The following is a 14,603-nucleotide window of genomic DNA, read 5'->3' as shown; positions in this document are numbered from 1 at the left end:
AATACAGTCAGGGAATTGTACCCCTCAGTTACAATTGGTCCTTCGAGCCCCGGATAAGAATTAGCGTAATATTAATATAATATTAATATTAACATGGCCGATGATGAACACTCCACAAACGGTTCTCCTAAGCTAAATCGCCCGGAGCGCAGACGGCAGCCACCTCTTCACCTAGAGGACTACGTTGTCAGTCCAATACCTAGCTTTAAAAGGAAGTTAAATGCGGATAAAATAACTAAAGCGGATAGTAAAAGTATGCCAAACCCTACCGACCAGGCTACCCCGCCAGTAGAGACCCTAGTGGGTTCTAACGTAACTGACCAAGCTCACGGTGGGGACCAGGAGGGACCTGACATGACTTTACCCCCCGCCAAGACCAACGAGGTAGTCCCCGGAGAGCTCCAGGATAAAGAAAGCCCTCCAGGGATGGAACCCGACCCACCACAAGAAGAGACGCGCACCCAGGAGATGGATCTCCTCGGTACGCGACAGGAGAACGGATCTCCAACGAGCACTGCCAGAAGCCGATCACCTCCGCCTGTGTCTTCCCCCAGCGAAGCGGACAAGATGCTGGCGCAGGCACTCATCGCCACCCTGGCAGCCTCCACTGAACGCGATCGACTCCAAGCGCAACAGACGAGAGAGCGCGAACAAGCTGCAGACGAACGAGAGCGCCTTCACGCGCAACTCCAAGCGCAAGCCCTCAGTGAACGCGAACATTCTGCAACCGAGCGAGAGCGCTTCCAGGCGCAACAAAGGAGTGAAGACGACCGCATAAGACTGGAGACCAGACGCCTCCAGACGGAAGAGAACATTGAAAGAAGCCGCGCCGAGGCGCAGCACGCCGCCGCCAATGCACAGCGCGACGCCGCCCATGCCAACGCCAATGCGCAGCGCGACGCCGCCAATGCCCAGCGCGAAGCAGTGCGCGAAGCCGCCCATGCCCAACGCGAGGCAGAGCGCGACTGGCTGCAGGCGCAGCTGATGGACAAATTGATTACCATGGCGACACCCCCTCACTCCGCACGGAGCTCCCGGAGATCGTCACGACAAGGGTCTAGGACACATTCCCCTACCCGACCAAGCGACCCGGGACCCCGCCAACAGGAGGATCCTGTCCACGTCTCCGAACCCCCTCCCCGGCCGGTCCATACGAGACCCAGCAACCGGGAAGAACCGGACCACGCCGAGAGACTGAACAGAAGACTCCAGGACCTAGCAGAGGAAGAGGAGGAGGAAGAGGAGGAATGTCAAGCCGACCAGCAGCAACGTACTCTGGACCAGGAGGTCCAGTACAGCCCAGACGTCAGCCCCGAGGCACTGCGCTACAAACCCCCGACTCCACTCACGGGTGAGTTTGACGCACCGTCAGCCCCGAGGAACAGCACCTGGGTACCCGGGCTTCGGTACCCACCAAGTACCAGCCCAAGATGACACGCACGGGGAGACTCGCCCAGGAGGCCTCTCCCCCAACGCTCACCGATGTGCCAGCCATCCATGGCATCGTACCGTGGCACACCGACGTTCCCGGACTTCACACACAAGAACAGAGCACAGTACACAGAGCTACGAATGTGCTTAGAGACAATGATGTCCGATGTACCGGATGAAACGTACAAGTATGCTATCCTACTCAAACACTTGAAGGTGCCCAGAGCGCACAATATAGCGCTGGCATATTCCAACTCTACTACCCCATACACCGCGGCTCTAGTAGCCCTCGACCAACGTTATGGACGCATATGGGACTACGTGATACAGGAGATAAGAGACATTGACCGTCTCCCCCAGCCAGAGACAACAGAGCACTAGATGACCTCTCTATCAAGGTACAGTCCCTGGTAGGGATGCTGGGGGCGCAAAAGGAAAAGGGTATGCATGAACTGTACGCTAACTCTAATGTAGAGAGGATACTAGAGAAGCTCCCTCCCGCCCGACAAGAACGCTTCAGGCGGCAGAGAGACCACCGCGACCCCAACGGCCCAGAGGCATCCCTCCTAGACCTATCTGAGTTCCTCGCCAGGGAGGTCAGTAGCCTACGACTCGACACGTTCGTATGGAGTGGACCAAGCCCAAGACCAGGACCTCGGGGATCAAATGATAACCGCCGGTCGGTGACCGTTATGCACCAAGCCGAATCAGTACCACAGCACAAGAACCACAACACCCCCTCGACGAAAGAGGACCAGTGGAAGATTGAGTGCCAGTACTGTGAGGGAGAACATCGGCTGTACCAATGCGACACTTTCGGGAAGCTGACCACGGATGAGGTGAGTCAGTGGATCAAGGACCACCGCCGCTGCTTCCGCTGCGCGCGCAGCCACCTGGCAGCTGAGTGCCGCTTGAAGAAGAAGTGCAGCAGGTGCGGTGGCACCCACTTGGAGGTCCTGCATGACATCAACAAGCGTCAGCCAGGACAACAGAGTGGGCCCGTCGCGGTAATGTACCATGCCGAGGCGGTGGCACCAGTACCGAAGAGCCACCAGACCGCCCCCTACTGTACCTACTGCGACGGCGGACACTGGCTGGCACAGTGCGCCGAATATAAGACACTGAACCCCGTCCAAGTTGACCAGTGGCGTGAGGCGGCCCAGGCGGGCGCCGCTTACCGCGCAGAGGCGGCCCAGGCGGGCGCCGCTTACCGCGCAGCACTGTGCGGGGCCCACCAGAAGATCCAAGGCAACCGACCAACAGGAGTGCTCCACATTGACCAGCATAGCGGGACCCCCCGAGTGCTCATCAAAGTGGTCAGAGTGCTCCTGAGCTACGAGGACAAGGTCCTGGACACTTACGCCGTCCTGGACGATGGGTCTGAAAAGACTCTCCTCCTCGCTTCCGCCGCAGCCCAGTTGGGCCTGCGGGGTGCCAAAGGTACCATGACCATACGCACCATCAGAAGGGACCAGAAGACCATAAAAGGTGAAAAGGTCTCCTTCAAGATAGCAGCGGTGGACCAGCCCGAGAAGCAGTATAGTATAACCAACGTCTTCACCAGCCACGACATAGGCCTGTCTCAGTACACCTACCCCATCCCACAGCTGATGGCTAAGTATGTGCACCTACGTCAACTACCTATACCGCTTATCGACGGCGCCACACCGACCCTGCTCATCGGCTCCGACCACGCGGACCTCATTCTCCCAATTGAGGCGGCCCACATCGGACCCAAAGGATGCCCAGTCGCGGTTCAGACCCGACTGGGATGGACGCTCCAGGGCCCCCTCTACGGACTTGACAGTCAACCCACGTCTACACGCTGCCTACACACAAAGGCGAGCGACACCGGCCACTCCCTCGTACAGCCCGTTGAGAGGCTATTGACATTAAGCGAGAGGCCTGTGAGAGAACAGTGGGCACAAGAGGGAGTTCGGAACTCCACCCCCCTCAGCTGCGCTTCAGACGTAGCTGACCTCGAACCCAGCACCCCAAGCGACTCCTTGACGGGGCGGCCGGAACCGGCCCCTCCTCAGACGGGGTACAGAGCAAACAAGAGAAACAGACGGAGGAGGAGGAGGCACAGCCAAGCACAGATCAAAGCAGTCTCAGGCCCGCTTCCTCCTAAGCCCCCCTTCATCCCGTCCAGTCGTCATGACCATAGACCAGTCACTACCCCGAGCTGCGTGGCCGGCCGGCCGCGTAATCAAAGTGATCACTGGTGCCGACGGAAGGGTCAGAGCGGCAGAAGTGCTCGTCCAAGGGCGGATCTACACCCGACCCGTGGCGAGGCTAATAGAGTTGCCAAGGCTCCCCGATACTATTGATGACGACCATGACCCCCTGACTTTGTGAACTGCCCTACCCTCCCAACAGACATTGAGTAGTGGACAGTGCGGTTAATCTGTCTCTGCTTATCTAATTAGGTGGGACTAATTAGGAGGCGGCTGTTACAAAGGGTCAGATTAAACCGAATATATATATTTATTGCTTGAGATCCCATGTATACTATTTGTATATCGTCTGATATCCCTTGTGTATTCTTTGTACATATACATGGGACATTTCGTTCTCCTATTGGAAGCGATCCCCTAGGCGTCAACGGCCATACCCCCAATGCCGAGTTCAAAGCCACCGTCAAGACATGTCTGTACATGCCCGGCTTTGCCCAGGAATACGAGACAGAAATAAGGTTGGCACTAGATTATTCACTGTACGTATAAATACGGCGCAGGTGAATACAGCAGTAGTCTTAGTAACAAGTTGAAGCCTCACACCACGATACAACGTGCTGTGAAGTGGGCCCGTTTTGCCCCGAAATAGAGTCTTGTCTTATCCTAATACGTTCGTTCAACGTATCGTTCGCTCCTTACTAGTAAAGCCTTCATCACGAGTCAACGACCAAGTGAAGTGAGCAACCGTGCATCTAAATAGAGCACTTATAACCGCGTGCGGATAGGATAGTAAAAGTGTCAGAGCTTAGTGGAATAACGTCAAGTTCTACCTAGTTAATGTGAAGTACCGCGCACCGGAGAATCTACCCCGGTGAATGCAGAGCCCCTTTCCGGCTGGATTATTATTATATTGCCGTGGATGTTGGAGCGGAGAAGAATCGTCTACACCCCACTACTGTGTGGGATTTACCCGTGACGTGAGGAACATCACTCGAGCCCGTCTCTTGGAGAGGCTGGCCGGCTTTCACCTATGCTGCACGCATACTTGGATTACAGCTGCTGCTTTTCGTCTGCTGATCCAGGGAGTAATATACCGCCTCCCATAGCAGGAGCTTATTGAGTCCCCGTTGATCCAGACTTTGCATTCGAACATTTCCTCCCCCTGCTGGCTTACAACCGGTGGGAACCCTAATAGTATCTCCCGCTGCCTACCAGTGTACCATAGATATAATTCCTAAGATTCAGGTTGTATTATTATCTCCTGCGTAATATGAGAATGGACATACGTTATTGATTTGCCTACACACATTCCTTTGCCTTATAAGCGCATCTAAAGTAAAGTATATTATGTACTATCATTGCTGCTAATAAATACTTAAACTCAGTTTTGTGTGGAACCGAGTCATTGTGGGAAGTGTTCATCATAAGATACCTGTGTACTGTATGGCCAGTAGTAATGTACATAAGACGGTAGTGGTTTAATGATACCATACTTATTAATACAGTCAGGGAATTGTACCCCTCAGTTACACCTAGCGTAGACCTATATATCCCACAACGCATCACTCTTAACTCATTCAGCACCGGAGCTTAATCCGCAAGATGGCACTAGAACGCCACCGCTTTAATCAATGGGGGGACTGCGAGATTTGCGAGTGCTTAAAATATATCTTAAATTATAGCTATGGGTCTAATACACGCGTCGATTATCAGTGAGTTGCTTCCAGTCAACATGTACAAAATGGATTGTTTTTTCATCTCTACATTTCCGTTTGATACCGTTTTGAATACGAGTATAGTTTTGGTGATTTCTAGTAATCCCAGGAAAAGACGCAATAATAGCCCTTTAGTGGAATACACAAAACACATCACACCGTCTGATTATCTAATCATCCTGAAATCAACGCTAGATCATCATTATTATCCTTCCTTGTGCAAGCATGCAATGTGGTTTAGACCGGCGCACCCCCCCCCTGCTCCTGCCACCAACGGCACACAGCCACACATACTGTACACACACAGAGACAACGTCGATAGGGGTAGAAATAAATATCAGATCAACGATCAAATTTATATATAGTGTTCTTACCTTGTATCTGATGTAATGCAAAAGAAATAATACAATTATCTGATCGCCATTCCAAATACTGTTCGTGGAGGTCCGTACCACATTACCGACCGTTACACACTGACGGGCGGGCAGGGTTACTGTTGGCATGCATCGTTGTTGAGCCCTACCTCACCTGAGTATTTAAACCCCGCCTGCACGGCTCGGATCGTCCCAGAAAAGAAACTACACCATTCCCAATAGGGTGCAATACCAGCTGGAAGGCGTAGGCGGCGGTATTTGCCCTTTTGCGAGCTCAGACCCATTCCCAACGATAACATCAGGCTGGATGGATGAAAATGAATGGATATTGCTAATAAAAGAAATAACGATTAAAACCCGACTATACTCGGGTCTGGCGCTGAACGGTCGGCGAGTTAACCCGACTATCATCGTGACTGGCGCTGAATGAGTTAAAGGAGCAGGCAACACCCTAATCTACCTCTATCACATTTCAGAATGTTGAAGGAATATAGTCAAGTTAGACCACCCTCTCAAGTTCTGACACTGGGTGCTGTAATCCCATAAAGTTGAGTATATCAAAAAGCAGGGTAGCCGGACCAGCACTCTCAGGTTCACTGTTTTTAATGGCAGCCTGAATTGGAAACAGACATGTTTCGGACTATGTCCTTCTTCAGTGATATGGCTAGCAATGGAAATACATTCAAGATGGTAGTTATATACACCTGTGCAATGTGACCAAAGGAATTACCTATCAAAGTAGAGTCCAATCATAAATCCACAAATTATACATATATATAAATATATCTATATCAAAAACATATCTATATCATAAACAAAACAAAACAAAACAAAATTGCTAATTGAGCCCCTTTACATATTTAATTAAATAGTTTCAAATTATACATTGAGCAACCTTGAGAAACATACCTCTTGTTTAGAAAAAAACAACAACTGTATTAGAATGTTGAAGGACAAATGGATAGATTATCAAAAGAAAATTTAATAGTTTCGGGACTCCTACGACCTTAGAATTTCTTTCTAATCACGATCGCGGGTAAACTCGCATGTCTTAACACATTGGGCGCCGGGGGTTGTGCCCATCTTATACCACTCTCTGCCACCGTTGAAAGCCTATGGAGATGTTTACCTTCTTTGCTATAACCTTTTTTTTTTAAGATTTTTTTTTGGCGTTTTATCGCTTTATTTCTACTGGGCAGTCCAGTAGGGAGAGACAGAGGAGAAATGGGAGACAGAGTGGGGGGAAGACATTCGGCAAATAACGACGGGTTCGGGAGTCGAACCCGGGTCGGCCGTGGTTCGCCACTGGGGCGCCCAGGGCTATAACTTTTTAAATTGTATTGCTATATTGACATTACTATGGCCCATTCAACATCGATTATCTATTGTTCAGGATGTGGGAACGTTATATTTTTTCATTCATACATTGTTGTGTTAATACCTTCGAGAATATAAGTATGTTTTTAATCTTTTCTGCTGTAATTCCAAAAACAGTAGTTATAGGCCCTGATGTTACGAGTGCGCTTACTCGGCATGGTGAACCCAGGTAGCAGAGTGAATACGAAGAGACGACGTGGTGACGATAACAGTGTTTACTTCAAAAGACAGGATACAACAGGATACACGACTGACAAACACAGGTAACATTAGACAATGAACCAGCAAGTGCATGCTGGCCCAGAACACTTAAATACAAACACTAATTAGACACAGAGGGTAATTACTAACAGGACACAGGTGTGGTAGACAGAAATAACAGAATACAGAGCACACAGGGGGAAACAATAACAATTGTACAAACTGAGACAAATGAGACTAAGGCCATGTTTAGACGGAGAGAGTCTGAACAGAAACCGCAAAAGTCGTCTTGCGGTCTCACTTTTAATTTTGCGTTTAGACTAGTGTTTTGGGATGGAATTCTGCGTGCAGACGAGGCTGTAAAGACTCGAGACGACGGAGCCCCGCTGTCACACGATTGGCGCAGATGTCACATGACCAGAAACGTCAGTGGCCAATCAGATCGCCTCAGGTCGTTGAGACAACCAGACGTGCTGTGAAGACCCGCCCTACTCTGCCTCTGATTCGCAGACTGTGGGTGGGGGAATGTGATTGGACCAAAGCAGAGTCACTCACAGACAGTGGCTCCAGTCACTAATAGTTGATAGCCGCGGGACAGATTATTGTGTATTTAAAAGTACTGCCAATGTAGCCTTCAGGTGATTGCCATGGATAGAATCAGACATGCTTTGTTTACGCTTCTAGGCTACTGGCGTCTGGCGCATGCCTGTGATGTAAGCAGTACATCATACGAGCACTGCATCATACGAGAGCCTTGACAACCCTTTCGTCATAGTTTTATGCGGTTTGACAGTTTAGAAACTTTAGATGATAGCGCAAAGGTTTATCGCTTCTAGGAATTCCACCCAGGAAGGTGGTCTCACTTTTTTGCGGATTCTCCCCGTAAAAACGCCGTTGCCGTATAAACAAAAGGCACATCCGAAAAAATATTTTTGCGGATTCACCTGCTAGCGTTTCCTAAACAGGGCCTAAAACACATTTACAAAACACAGACAGGGGAACACAAATCTAACACAATGGAAACAATGACAACATAGACAACGAACATAACAAACATAAATGGCAGATGAAAATGTTAAGTAGGTGTGTGAGCTGATGCCAGATCTGCCACATCTGGCTCAGCCCACCGGTTGCCAATGTTATATTGTGCAGGGTATTGATGGGGGGTTGTGAGTGTCTGAGTCCTGGACCAACCGAACCGGGCGGAGGGTTGCCGGCTGGTCCCACAGGACCGGGGGAAGTGTTACAGCCCTGAAGCATATATAAATTATCGATTGGTGTTTCTTTCCCATACACGCTATATTAAAAAATTAAAATGTATATGATCGGTATACATTATGCTTCATCATGCGTGGAGGAAAGGGGGGGGGGGTCGTTTATAATTCCTTGATCGTCAGTAACGGCTTTATTTACTATGGGTTGATATATTGATCAGACTGTTTGCAGTGAAATGAATAAACAATCGGGTTGAAAATAACGTTACTGCCCTCTTACCGTGCGCCGATGAGACTGGAGAAGAAAGATCCCAATTATTCTATGCCGATCACCTAGATCTATTTCCGGTTTGTATGGCGCAATAAACGCCGAAATCATATCGATTATTGCATTATGGCAGAGATCCATATGCACACCAGTGTTTGTCTGTAGTCCCGTAGCAAGATGTGACTGCCGGAGGAATTTCCTCGACGCACCGATGACACTATCCGGTTTTGAATGTGTGTAACTCGCCCGACCATCCACCAGGCGGCGGTATTGAGGCGTTGCAGTCCCATTTAGGGTCCCGCTGCAGCACCGGGGGTTGGGTGGATGAATTATGAATGCCATGGCGAAAAAATTTATTCAAAATGAGATTAAAAATATTGATCTCAAAAACGCTGTACAGCGATGTTGGTGGTCAACGCATGGCGGACAATAACGCTGGACAGCGTTTTTGGCGCTGGATGTGTTAATAATAAAAAAATATATAAAGGTATATATATATACAAATGAAATTTCTTTTTTAATGAAAACTTTTTTTTATTTTTGTGCGCCCGCGGTGATTAGCCACACACAACCGTGGTGAGAGAAAGTCATACCACGACAGCCCTAGTGTGACGTCACCGTTAGGTTCTGATCCTTCTAATCACAGCAGTGCCACAGTACAGATGATAGGGTTAAATCCCCTCCCTTTTGACAGGGACGCCAGATCTGAACACTTAGCTGACACTTTTATCCAAAGCCACAAATGTGAACAAAAAGCTTGTTTCCGCCCGGTCTCGAACCGGGGACCTTAGGCGAAGGTGATAACCACTACACTACGGAAACCCATGCTGCACCATGAAAACCTCAGGTCTCAGAATCATCTGCAATGTGTTGCGTTGTTAACTAGCTAACGTTTGATATATTGGTTGATGTATATTTCCTCAGATAGCTGGTATATTTTGCTTCTCCATGCATCTCCCATAGGAACAGAACTCCACTTTCCAATCCAATCCACTATAAAGCACATTTAAAAACAACAACGTTGACCAAAGTGCTGTACAAGTCCCACAACATAAGATAAAACATAAAAAGATAAAAGCACACAATAAAACCATATACAATATGTCACATAAAAAAGGCAGGTCTCTCAAAAACGGTTTAAAAAACAAAAGCCAGAGCAAATAAATGTGTTTTGAGGCGTGATTTAAACACCTGCAGAGTGGGGGCCTGCCTAACATGCCAAAACACCAAAGACTGGCATTGATGTGATGACTGATGTGATGACCCTTCCTTCTTTTATAGTTTCCTTGGTACTTCCATATAGAGTCAGGCCTCATCCACATGTACACAGTTATTGAGTTAAAAAAAATTGAAAATTCTGTCCACATCAAGTGTTTTAAAAAAAATCTTTAAAACTTTTTAAAGACCAAGTGCATAACCCTAAAATAATGAAAGTCAAAACATAATGGTCTTCAGTATCCAAAATAAACTAAACAGAACACTTGATGCACTGGGATACCCTGTATCTGTTGGTACTGATTTGTCGATATAAGCCCCAGTGGCCTAATGGATAAGGCACTGGCCTCCTAAGCCAGGGATTGTGGGTTCGAGTCCCGTCTGGGGTGTTACAAAGCAGAGTGGCGCAGCGGAAGCGTGCTGGGCCCATAACCCAGAGGTCGATGGATCGAAACCATCCTCTGCTAAGTGAGTTTTGAACAAAACTACTCTGGGAGGAGTAATATGAGAAAGACCTATGGCTCTGACATCTAAGGGCGCTTTCACATATAGTTTTGGTGGACTCGGTGCGGACTCTGTGCGGTTCGGGGGTGAAGTTGCAACATTGTTGCATTCTTCATTTGGCTCGTCTGCATTCACATTGCAATTTGTCAAGCGCACCAAACTTTCTGAACAATGTCACGCGGTCGAAAAGGGCGCTCGTCTATTGGACTGCGAGCCCTGTCTGAGTCTGAGGGGTCCCCCACCAGGAACGTTTTAGTTACAAAGACTTAATTTCCTGCATTCTGGTGAATTTTAGTGCATGTAAATCACAAACTAATGAGCCAACAATTGCTTAGTACAATGTACTGTTATGAACCTCAAATAAAACTGTTGTGGCACTAGCAATGCTACTCTCTCCACCTTCAAAAAGAAAAAAGCAAGAGCACAACATTTTTTTTTATTTACTATTATAATACAGTTAACCACTCTCTCCACCTATTCAAACAAGGCAAGAGCACAATACCATATTCACTTTACTGATGCACTACCCATCAACAGTTAAAATAGCCCTTTACACAAACATTAAATAACAGACCTTTCATTACAATACTAGTACATTTCCCAGTGACAAATATGCAGTCTCAAAGCACATTGACTCTTTTAGAGTTATTACAACAACAGTTTGAGTAAAATGCAGACAGTGTTGGTGAAATATTTCGTCGTTAATTGGCTGGTGTCAGAACTACTCTGGGAAGCTCCGCCATCTCCTTCTCTTGAAGAATCTCCAAGACACGCCATTTTCTCCACGTCGCGGCAGAGGTAACTCAGGTACGTTTCTCCCCCTAATCACATATTAATTAATTAATTCGGTAGCTATTGGCTTCCAGCAACTTGCAAGAGGTAATGTTAATGTTGTTAAATACAATGTGGAGGGGTGATTGTGAATTGTATCGTTTGAAAAAAAAGATCGAAAAAAACACGGGGGATATTACCAAGCTAACATTGGCTTAGTAACGAACATTTGCACGCCATGTTCTGAGGTAAATTTGTCCTACAGTATGAAATCAATTAACAGTTATTTGGCATTTGAACAACGTTATTCTTTTGTTAAGTCCACAGATTTCGGCGACAGCCAAGACTGCACATTTCACGTTGAGGCCTTGAACGTGAGCCTTCAGTGAGTTTTTTTGAAGGTGTCTTGCTAGCTAATGTTAATGGGGAAATACCCTTGAATGATATAAGTAATCTGTACTATGAAATGGTGTGTTATGAGAGTGAGTGCATTAGAATGCATACAATATGGTTGATTGAGTTTAATGGAAAAAACGGGAAAAATGCAAGGAAGGCCCTGGGGTATGTTACCAAGCTATAGCTAACATTGGCTTAGTGACGAACATTTGCACGCCATGTTCTGAGGTAAATTTGTCCTACAGTATGAAATAAATTAACAGTTATTTGGCATTTGAACAACGTTATTCTTTAAGTCCACAGATTTCGGCGACAGCCAAGACTGCACGTGCGGGCGCCATTTCACGTTGAGGCCTTGAACGTGAGCCTTCGTGAGTTTTTTTAAAGGTGTCTTGCTAGCTAATGTTAATGAGAAATACCCTTGAATGATATAAGTAATCTGTACTATGAAATGGTGTGTTATGAGAGTGAGTGCATTAGAATGCATACAATATGGTTGATTGCGTTTAATGGAAGAAACACAGGGAAAATGCAAGGAAAAGCCCTGGGTTATATAGCTCTCCTTTTTTTGTCTGTTTGCATCTGTGGGAAATTAGTGTCAGGCTTGAATATTCAGTGCCTTTGTACTTATTATTTACCTTATTGGGGACATTGATCTAAGTAAAACATTTAATAATAACTTAACTTAGATCAATGTCCCCAATAAGGTAAATAATAAGTACAAAGTCACTGAATATTCCAGCCTGACACTAATTTCCCACACTTCCCTGTGTTCAAGTTGCCCACTCGTTGGTAACTCTCTTGCAGGCTTGCTGCAAGCATGCTGTTAAAAGTACAACTGGGAGATGTCCAAAAGTTTGTTTGGATTACAGAAATAAATCTGATGGAGTTTCTGAGTGCAGGTAAGAAATTGGGATCATTGGGAACCTCGGTTGCCTTTCGAGTTTAAATAAAGGTTTGAAATGAAATGCCAACCCTGGCTGAGGCAAAGCCGAACGCACGTCACAGAAGTGTAGACATCACATTACTGACGCTACCTTCACTGAAGTCAGAAGAGTCAAGCGGTGTCTGTGTTGTACCTCCAGCAGGAAGTCAGAAGAGTCAAGCGGTGTGTGTGTTGTACCTCCAGCAGGAAGTCAGAAGAGTCAAGCGGTGTGTGTTGTACCTCCAGCAGGAAGTCAGAAGAGTCAAGCGGTGTGTGTGTTCTACCTCCAGCAGGAAGTCAGAAGAGTTGTGCAGCAGCATCACCAGGGTCCCGATGCGGATGTAGTTGGCGCAGTAGGAGAAACTCAACAGGAAGATGGTGGCAATGTGGTGGATCACCTGCTCCTTGAAGTCCTGACCAATCAAACAACAGTACAGTTAGTTACTCTGGTATGCCGATTATATTGCATTCTGCACCTTTGTTTACACTGTTTATTTACTAATATTTTCACATTCAGATTTAATTTGATTGTTTACACTGTTTATTTTTCTAATATTCTTATATTCAGATAACATTTGATTCTTTACAGTTTATTTGTCTCATATTTTTACATTTCTACTATTACCGTGCCCATACCTGTACACCCCCTTCCCCCATGCTGCTATGACGCCGGAATTCCCCCATCAATAAATTCATATCTTATCTTATTCTCTATTGTAGTATATGATAACATGTTGAATGTTAGGCCATAGTGGTGCTTAAAATCTCCGGCATCGACCCTTAACAGAGATTGGGTGCCAGCTATTAGACTGGGCCCGCTGTAGTTAGGCCAGCTTTCCATTACAACTTTTCACTGTGCGTCACGTTGTTTGTAGAGCGAAATCTATATTTTATATTATAGCTATGTATCCAATATCATTGTCAATTGACAATAAGAACCTTCCATTCAAGATGCATAAAAGAAATATTTTTTTTCATCAATACGTTCCCATTTTATACCGTGGTGAATATGAGTGTTATATCGGAATGATCTGGGATAATTCCTGCAAGGCTATTTATAAGGCGCTAAGCTAATAACGTTAAATCCATTGGCGTTTCGTCCCTACACACGACACAGTTAAAAATCCAAATGCATATGATCGGTATTATGTTCCATCATGAATGCATGAAAGGGGGGGGGGGCGGGGGAAGTCGTTTCTGATGAATTGATTGCCAATAACGGCATTCGTTATTACCACAACATAGGCTGATCTGGGGGATGGCTATTAAATCCTTGCACGATCAAGCTGAAATTTACGTCAAATTGCTTTTACCTTTGGCCGGTTGGATTCCAAAAAGAATTTTCCAATTATTTGATCGCCATTTGGTAGATCATATGTCCATTGACCCATGCCATAATCCTTTACTGCATAATGAATTCGGCATCCCAAGAAGTATTCCATGCGATCGAGTGAAGTCCTCGCTTCAGACTAACAGAAAAGTTTGCCCGGAGCATAAACAGTGTGACACCAGGTCTGCAACAGGGGTTACTGCATTCTCGAGACAGCGCCACTACCAGGATCTGGCCGGTACTGCACTTTCGGAGTCCCAATATGCCTTTTCCAGCCAAAATACAGCTCTGTGACAGTGAATAGGATATTAATATCGAAAAAAAAGTAAAACTAAACAAAAACGTAATATTACGTGGCTGGCACCCAACGGTTGTCGGGCAAACACGTAATATTACGTGGATGGCCCCGAATGAGTTAATTAACTCCCTGGACTCTGTCTGTCACTCTGCCCATAGATTAATTGCATTTACATTTTGTCATTTAGCTGACGCTTTTATCCAAAGCGATTTACAAGTTCTGTACGACAAGTCATCAGGAAGGGCACAACTCTATCAGCTGAGTAACAAAGTTCATCAAGTGTTGAGTGCTACAGTGTAGGTTAGTATATTAGGACAAGTTAGGGCTGTCGCGGTATGACATTTTCTCACTGCGGTTGTGAGTGTGGCTAATCACTGCGGGATGCGATGGTACCGCACTTCTATAAA

At 46.5% G+C, this 14,603-nt stretch overlaps 1 protein-coding gene across 3 annotated transcripts in view; it reads right to left on the bottom strand.

Moving 5' to 3' along the window:
• The window catches only part of LOC311239687 (ceramide synthase 2-like), a 149,170-nt gene that overhangs the window by 36,782 nt on the left and 97,785 nt on the right, over window positions 1–14,603 (bottom strand). For all 3 annotated transcript variants that reach the window (XM_084328092.1, XM_084328091.1, XM_084328093.1), the window contains exon 8: window positions 12,853–12,981. In XM_084328092.1, the coding sequence (XP_084184218.1) occupies window positions 12,853–12,981 (129 nt within the window). The remainder of the gene's footprint in view (window positions 1–12,852; window positions 12,982–14,603) is intronic.

Source organism: Notolepis coatsorum, assembly GCF_963971535.1.
Source record: "Notolepis coatsorum genome assembly, chromosome: 13".
In the NCBI taxonomy this organism is placed as follows: domain Eukaryota; kingdom Metazoa; phylum Chordata; class Actinopteri; order Aulopiformes; family Paralepididae; genus Notolepis; species Notolepis coatsorum.
The sequence above is the reverse complement of the archived record's forward strand: the minus strand, read 5'-3'. Positions and strand labels throughout refer to the sequence as shown.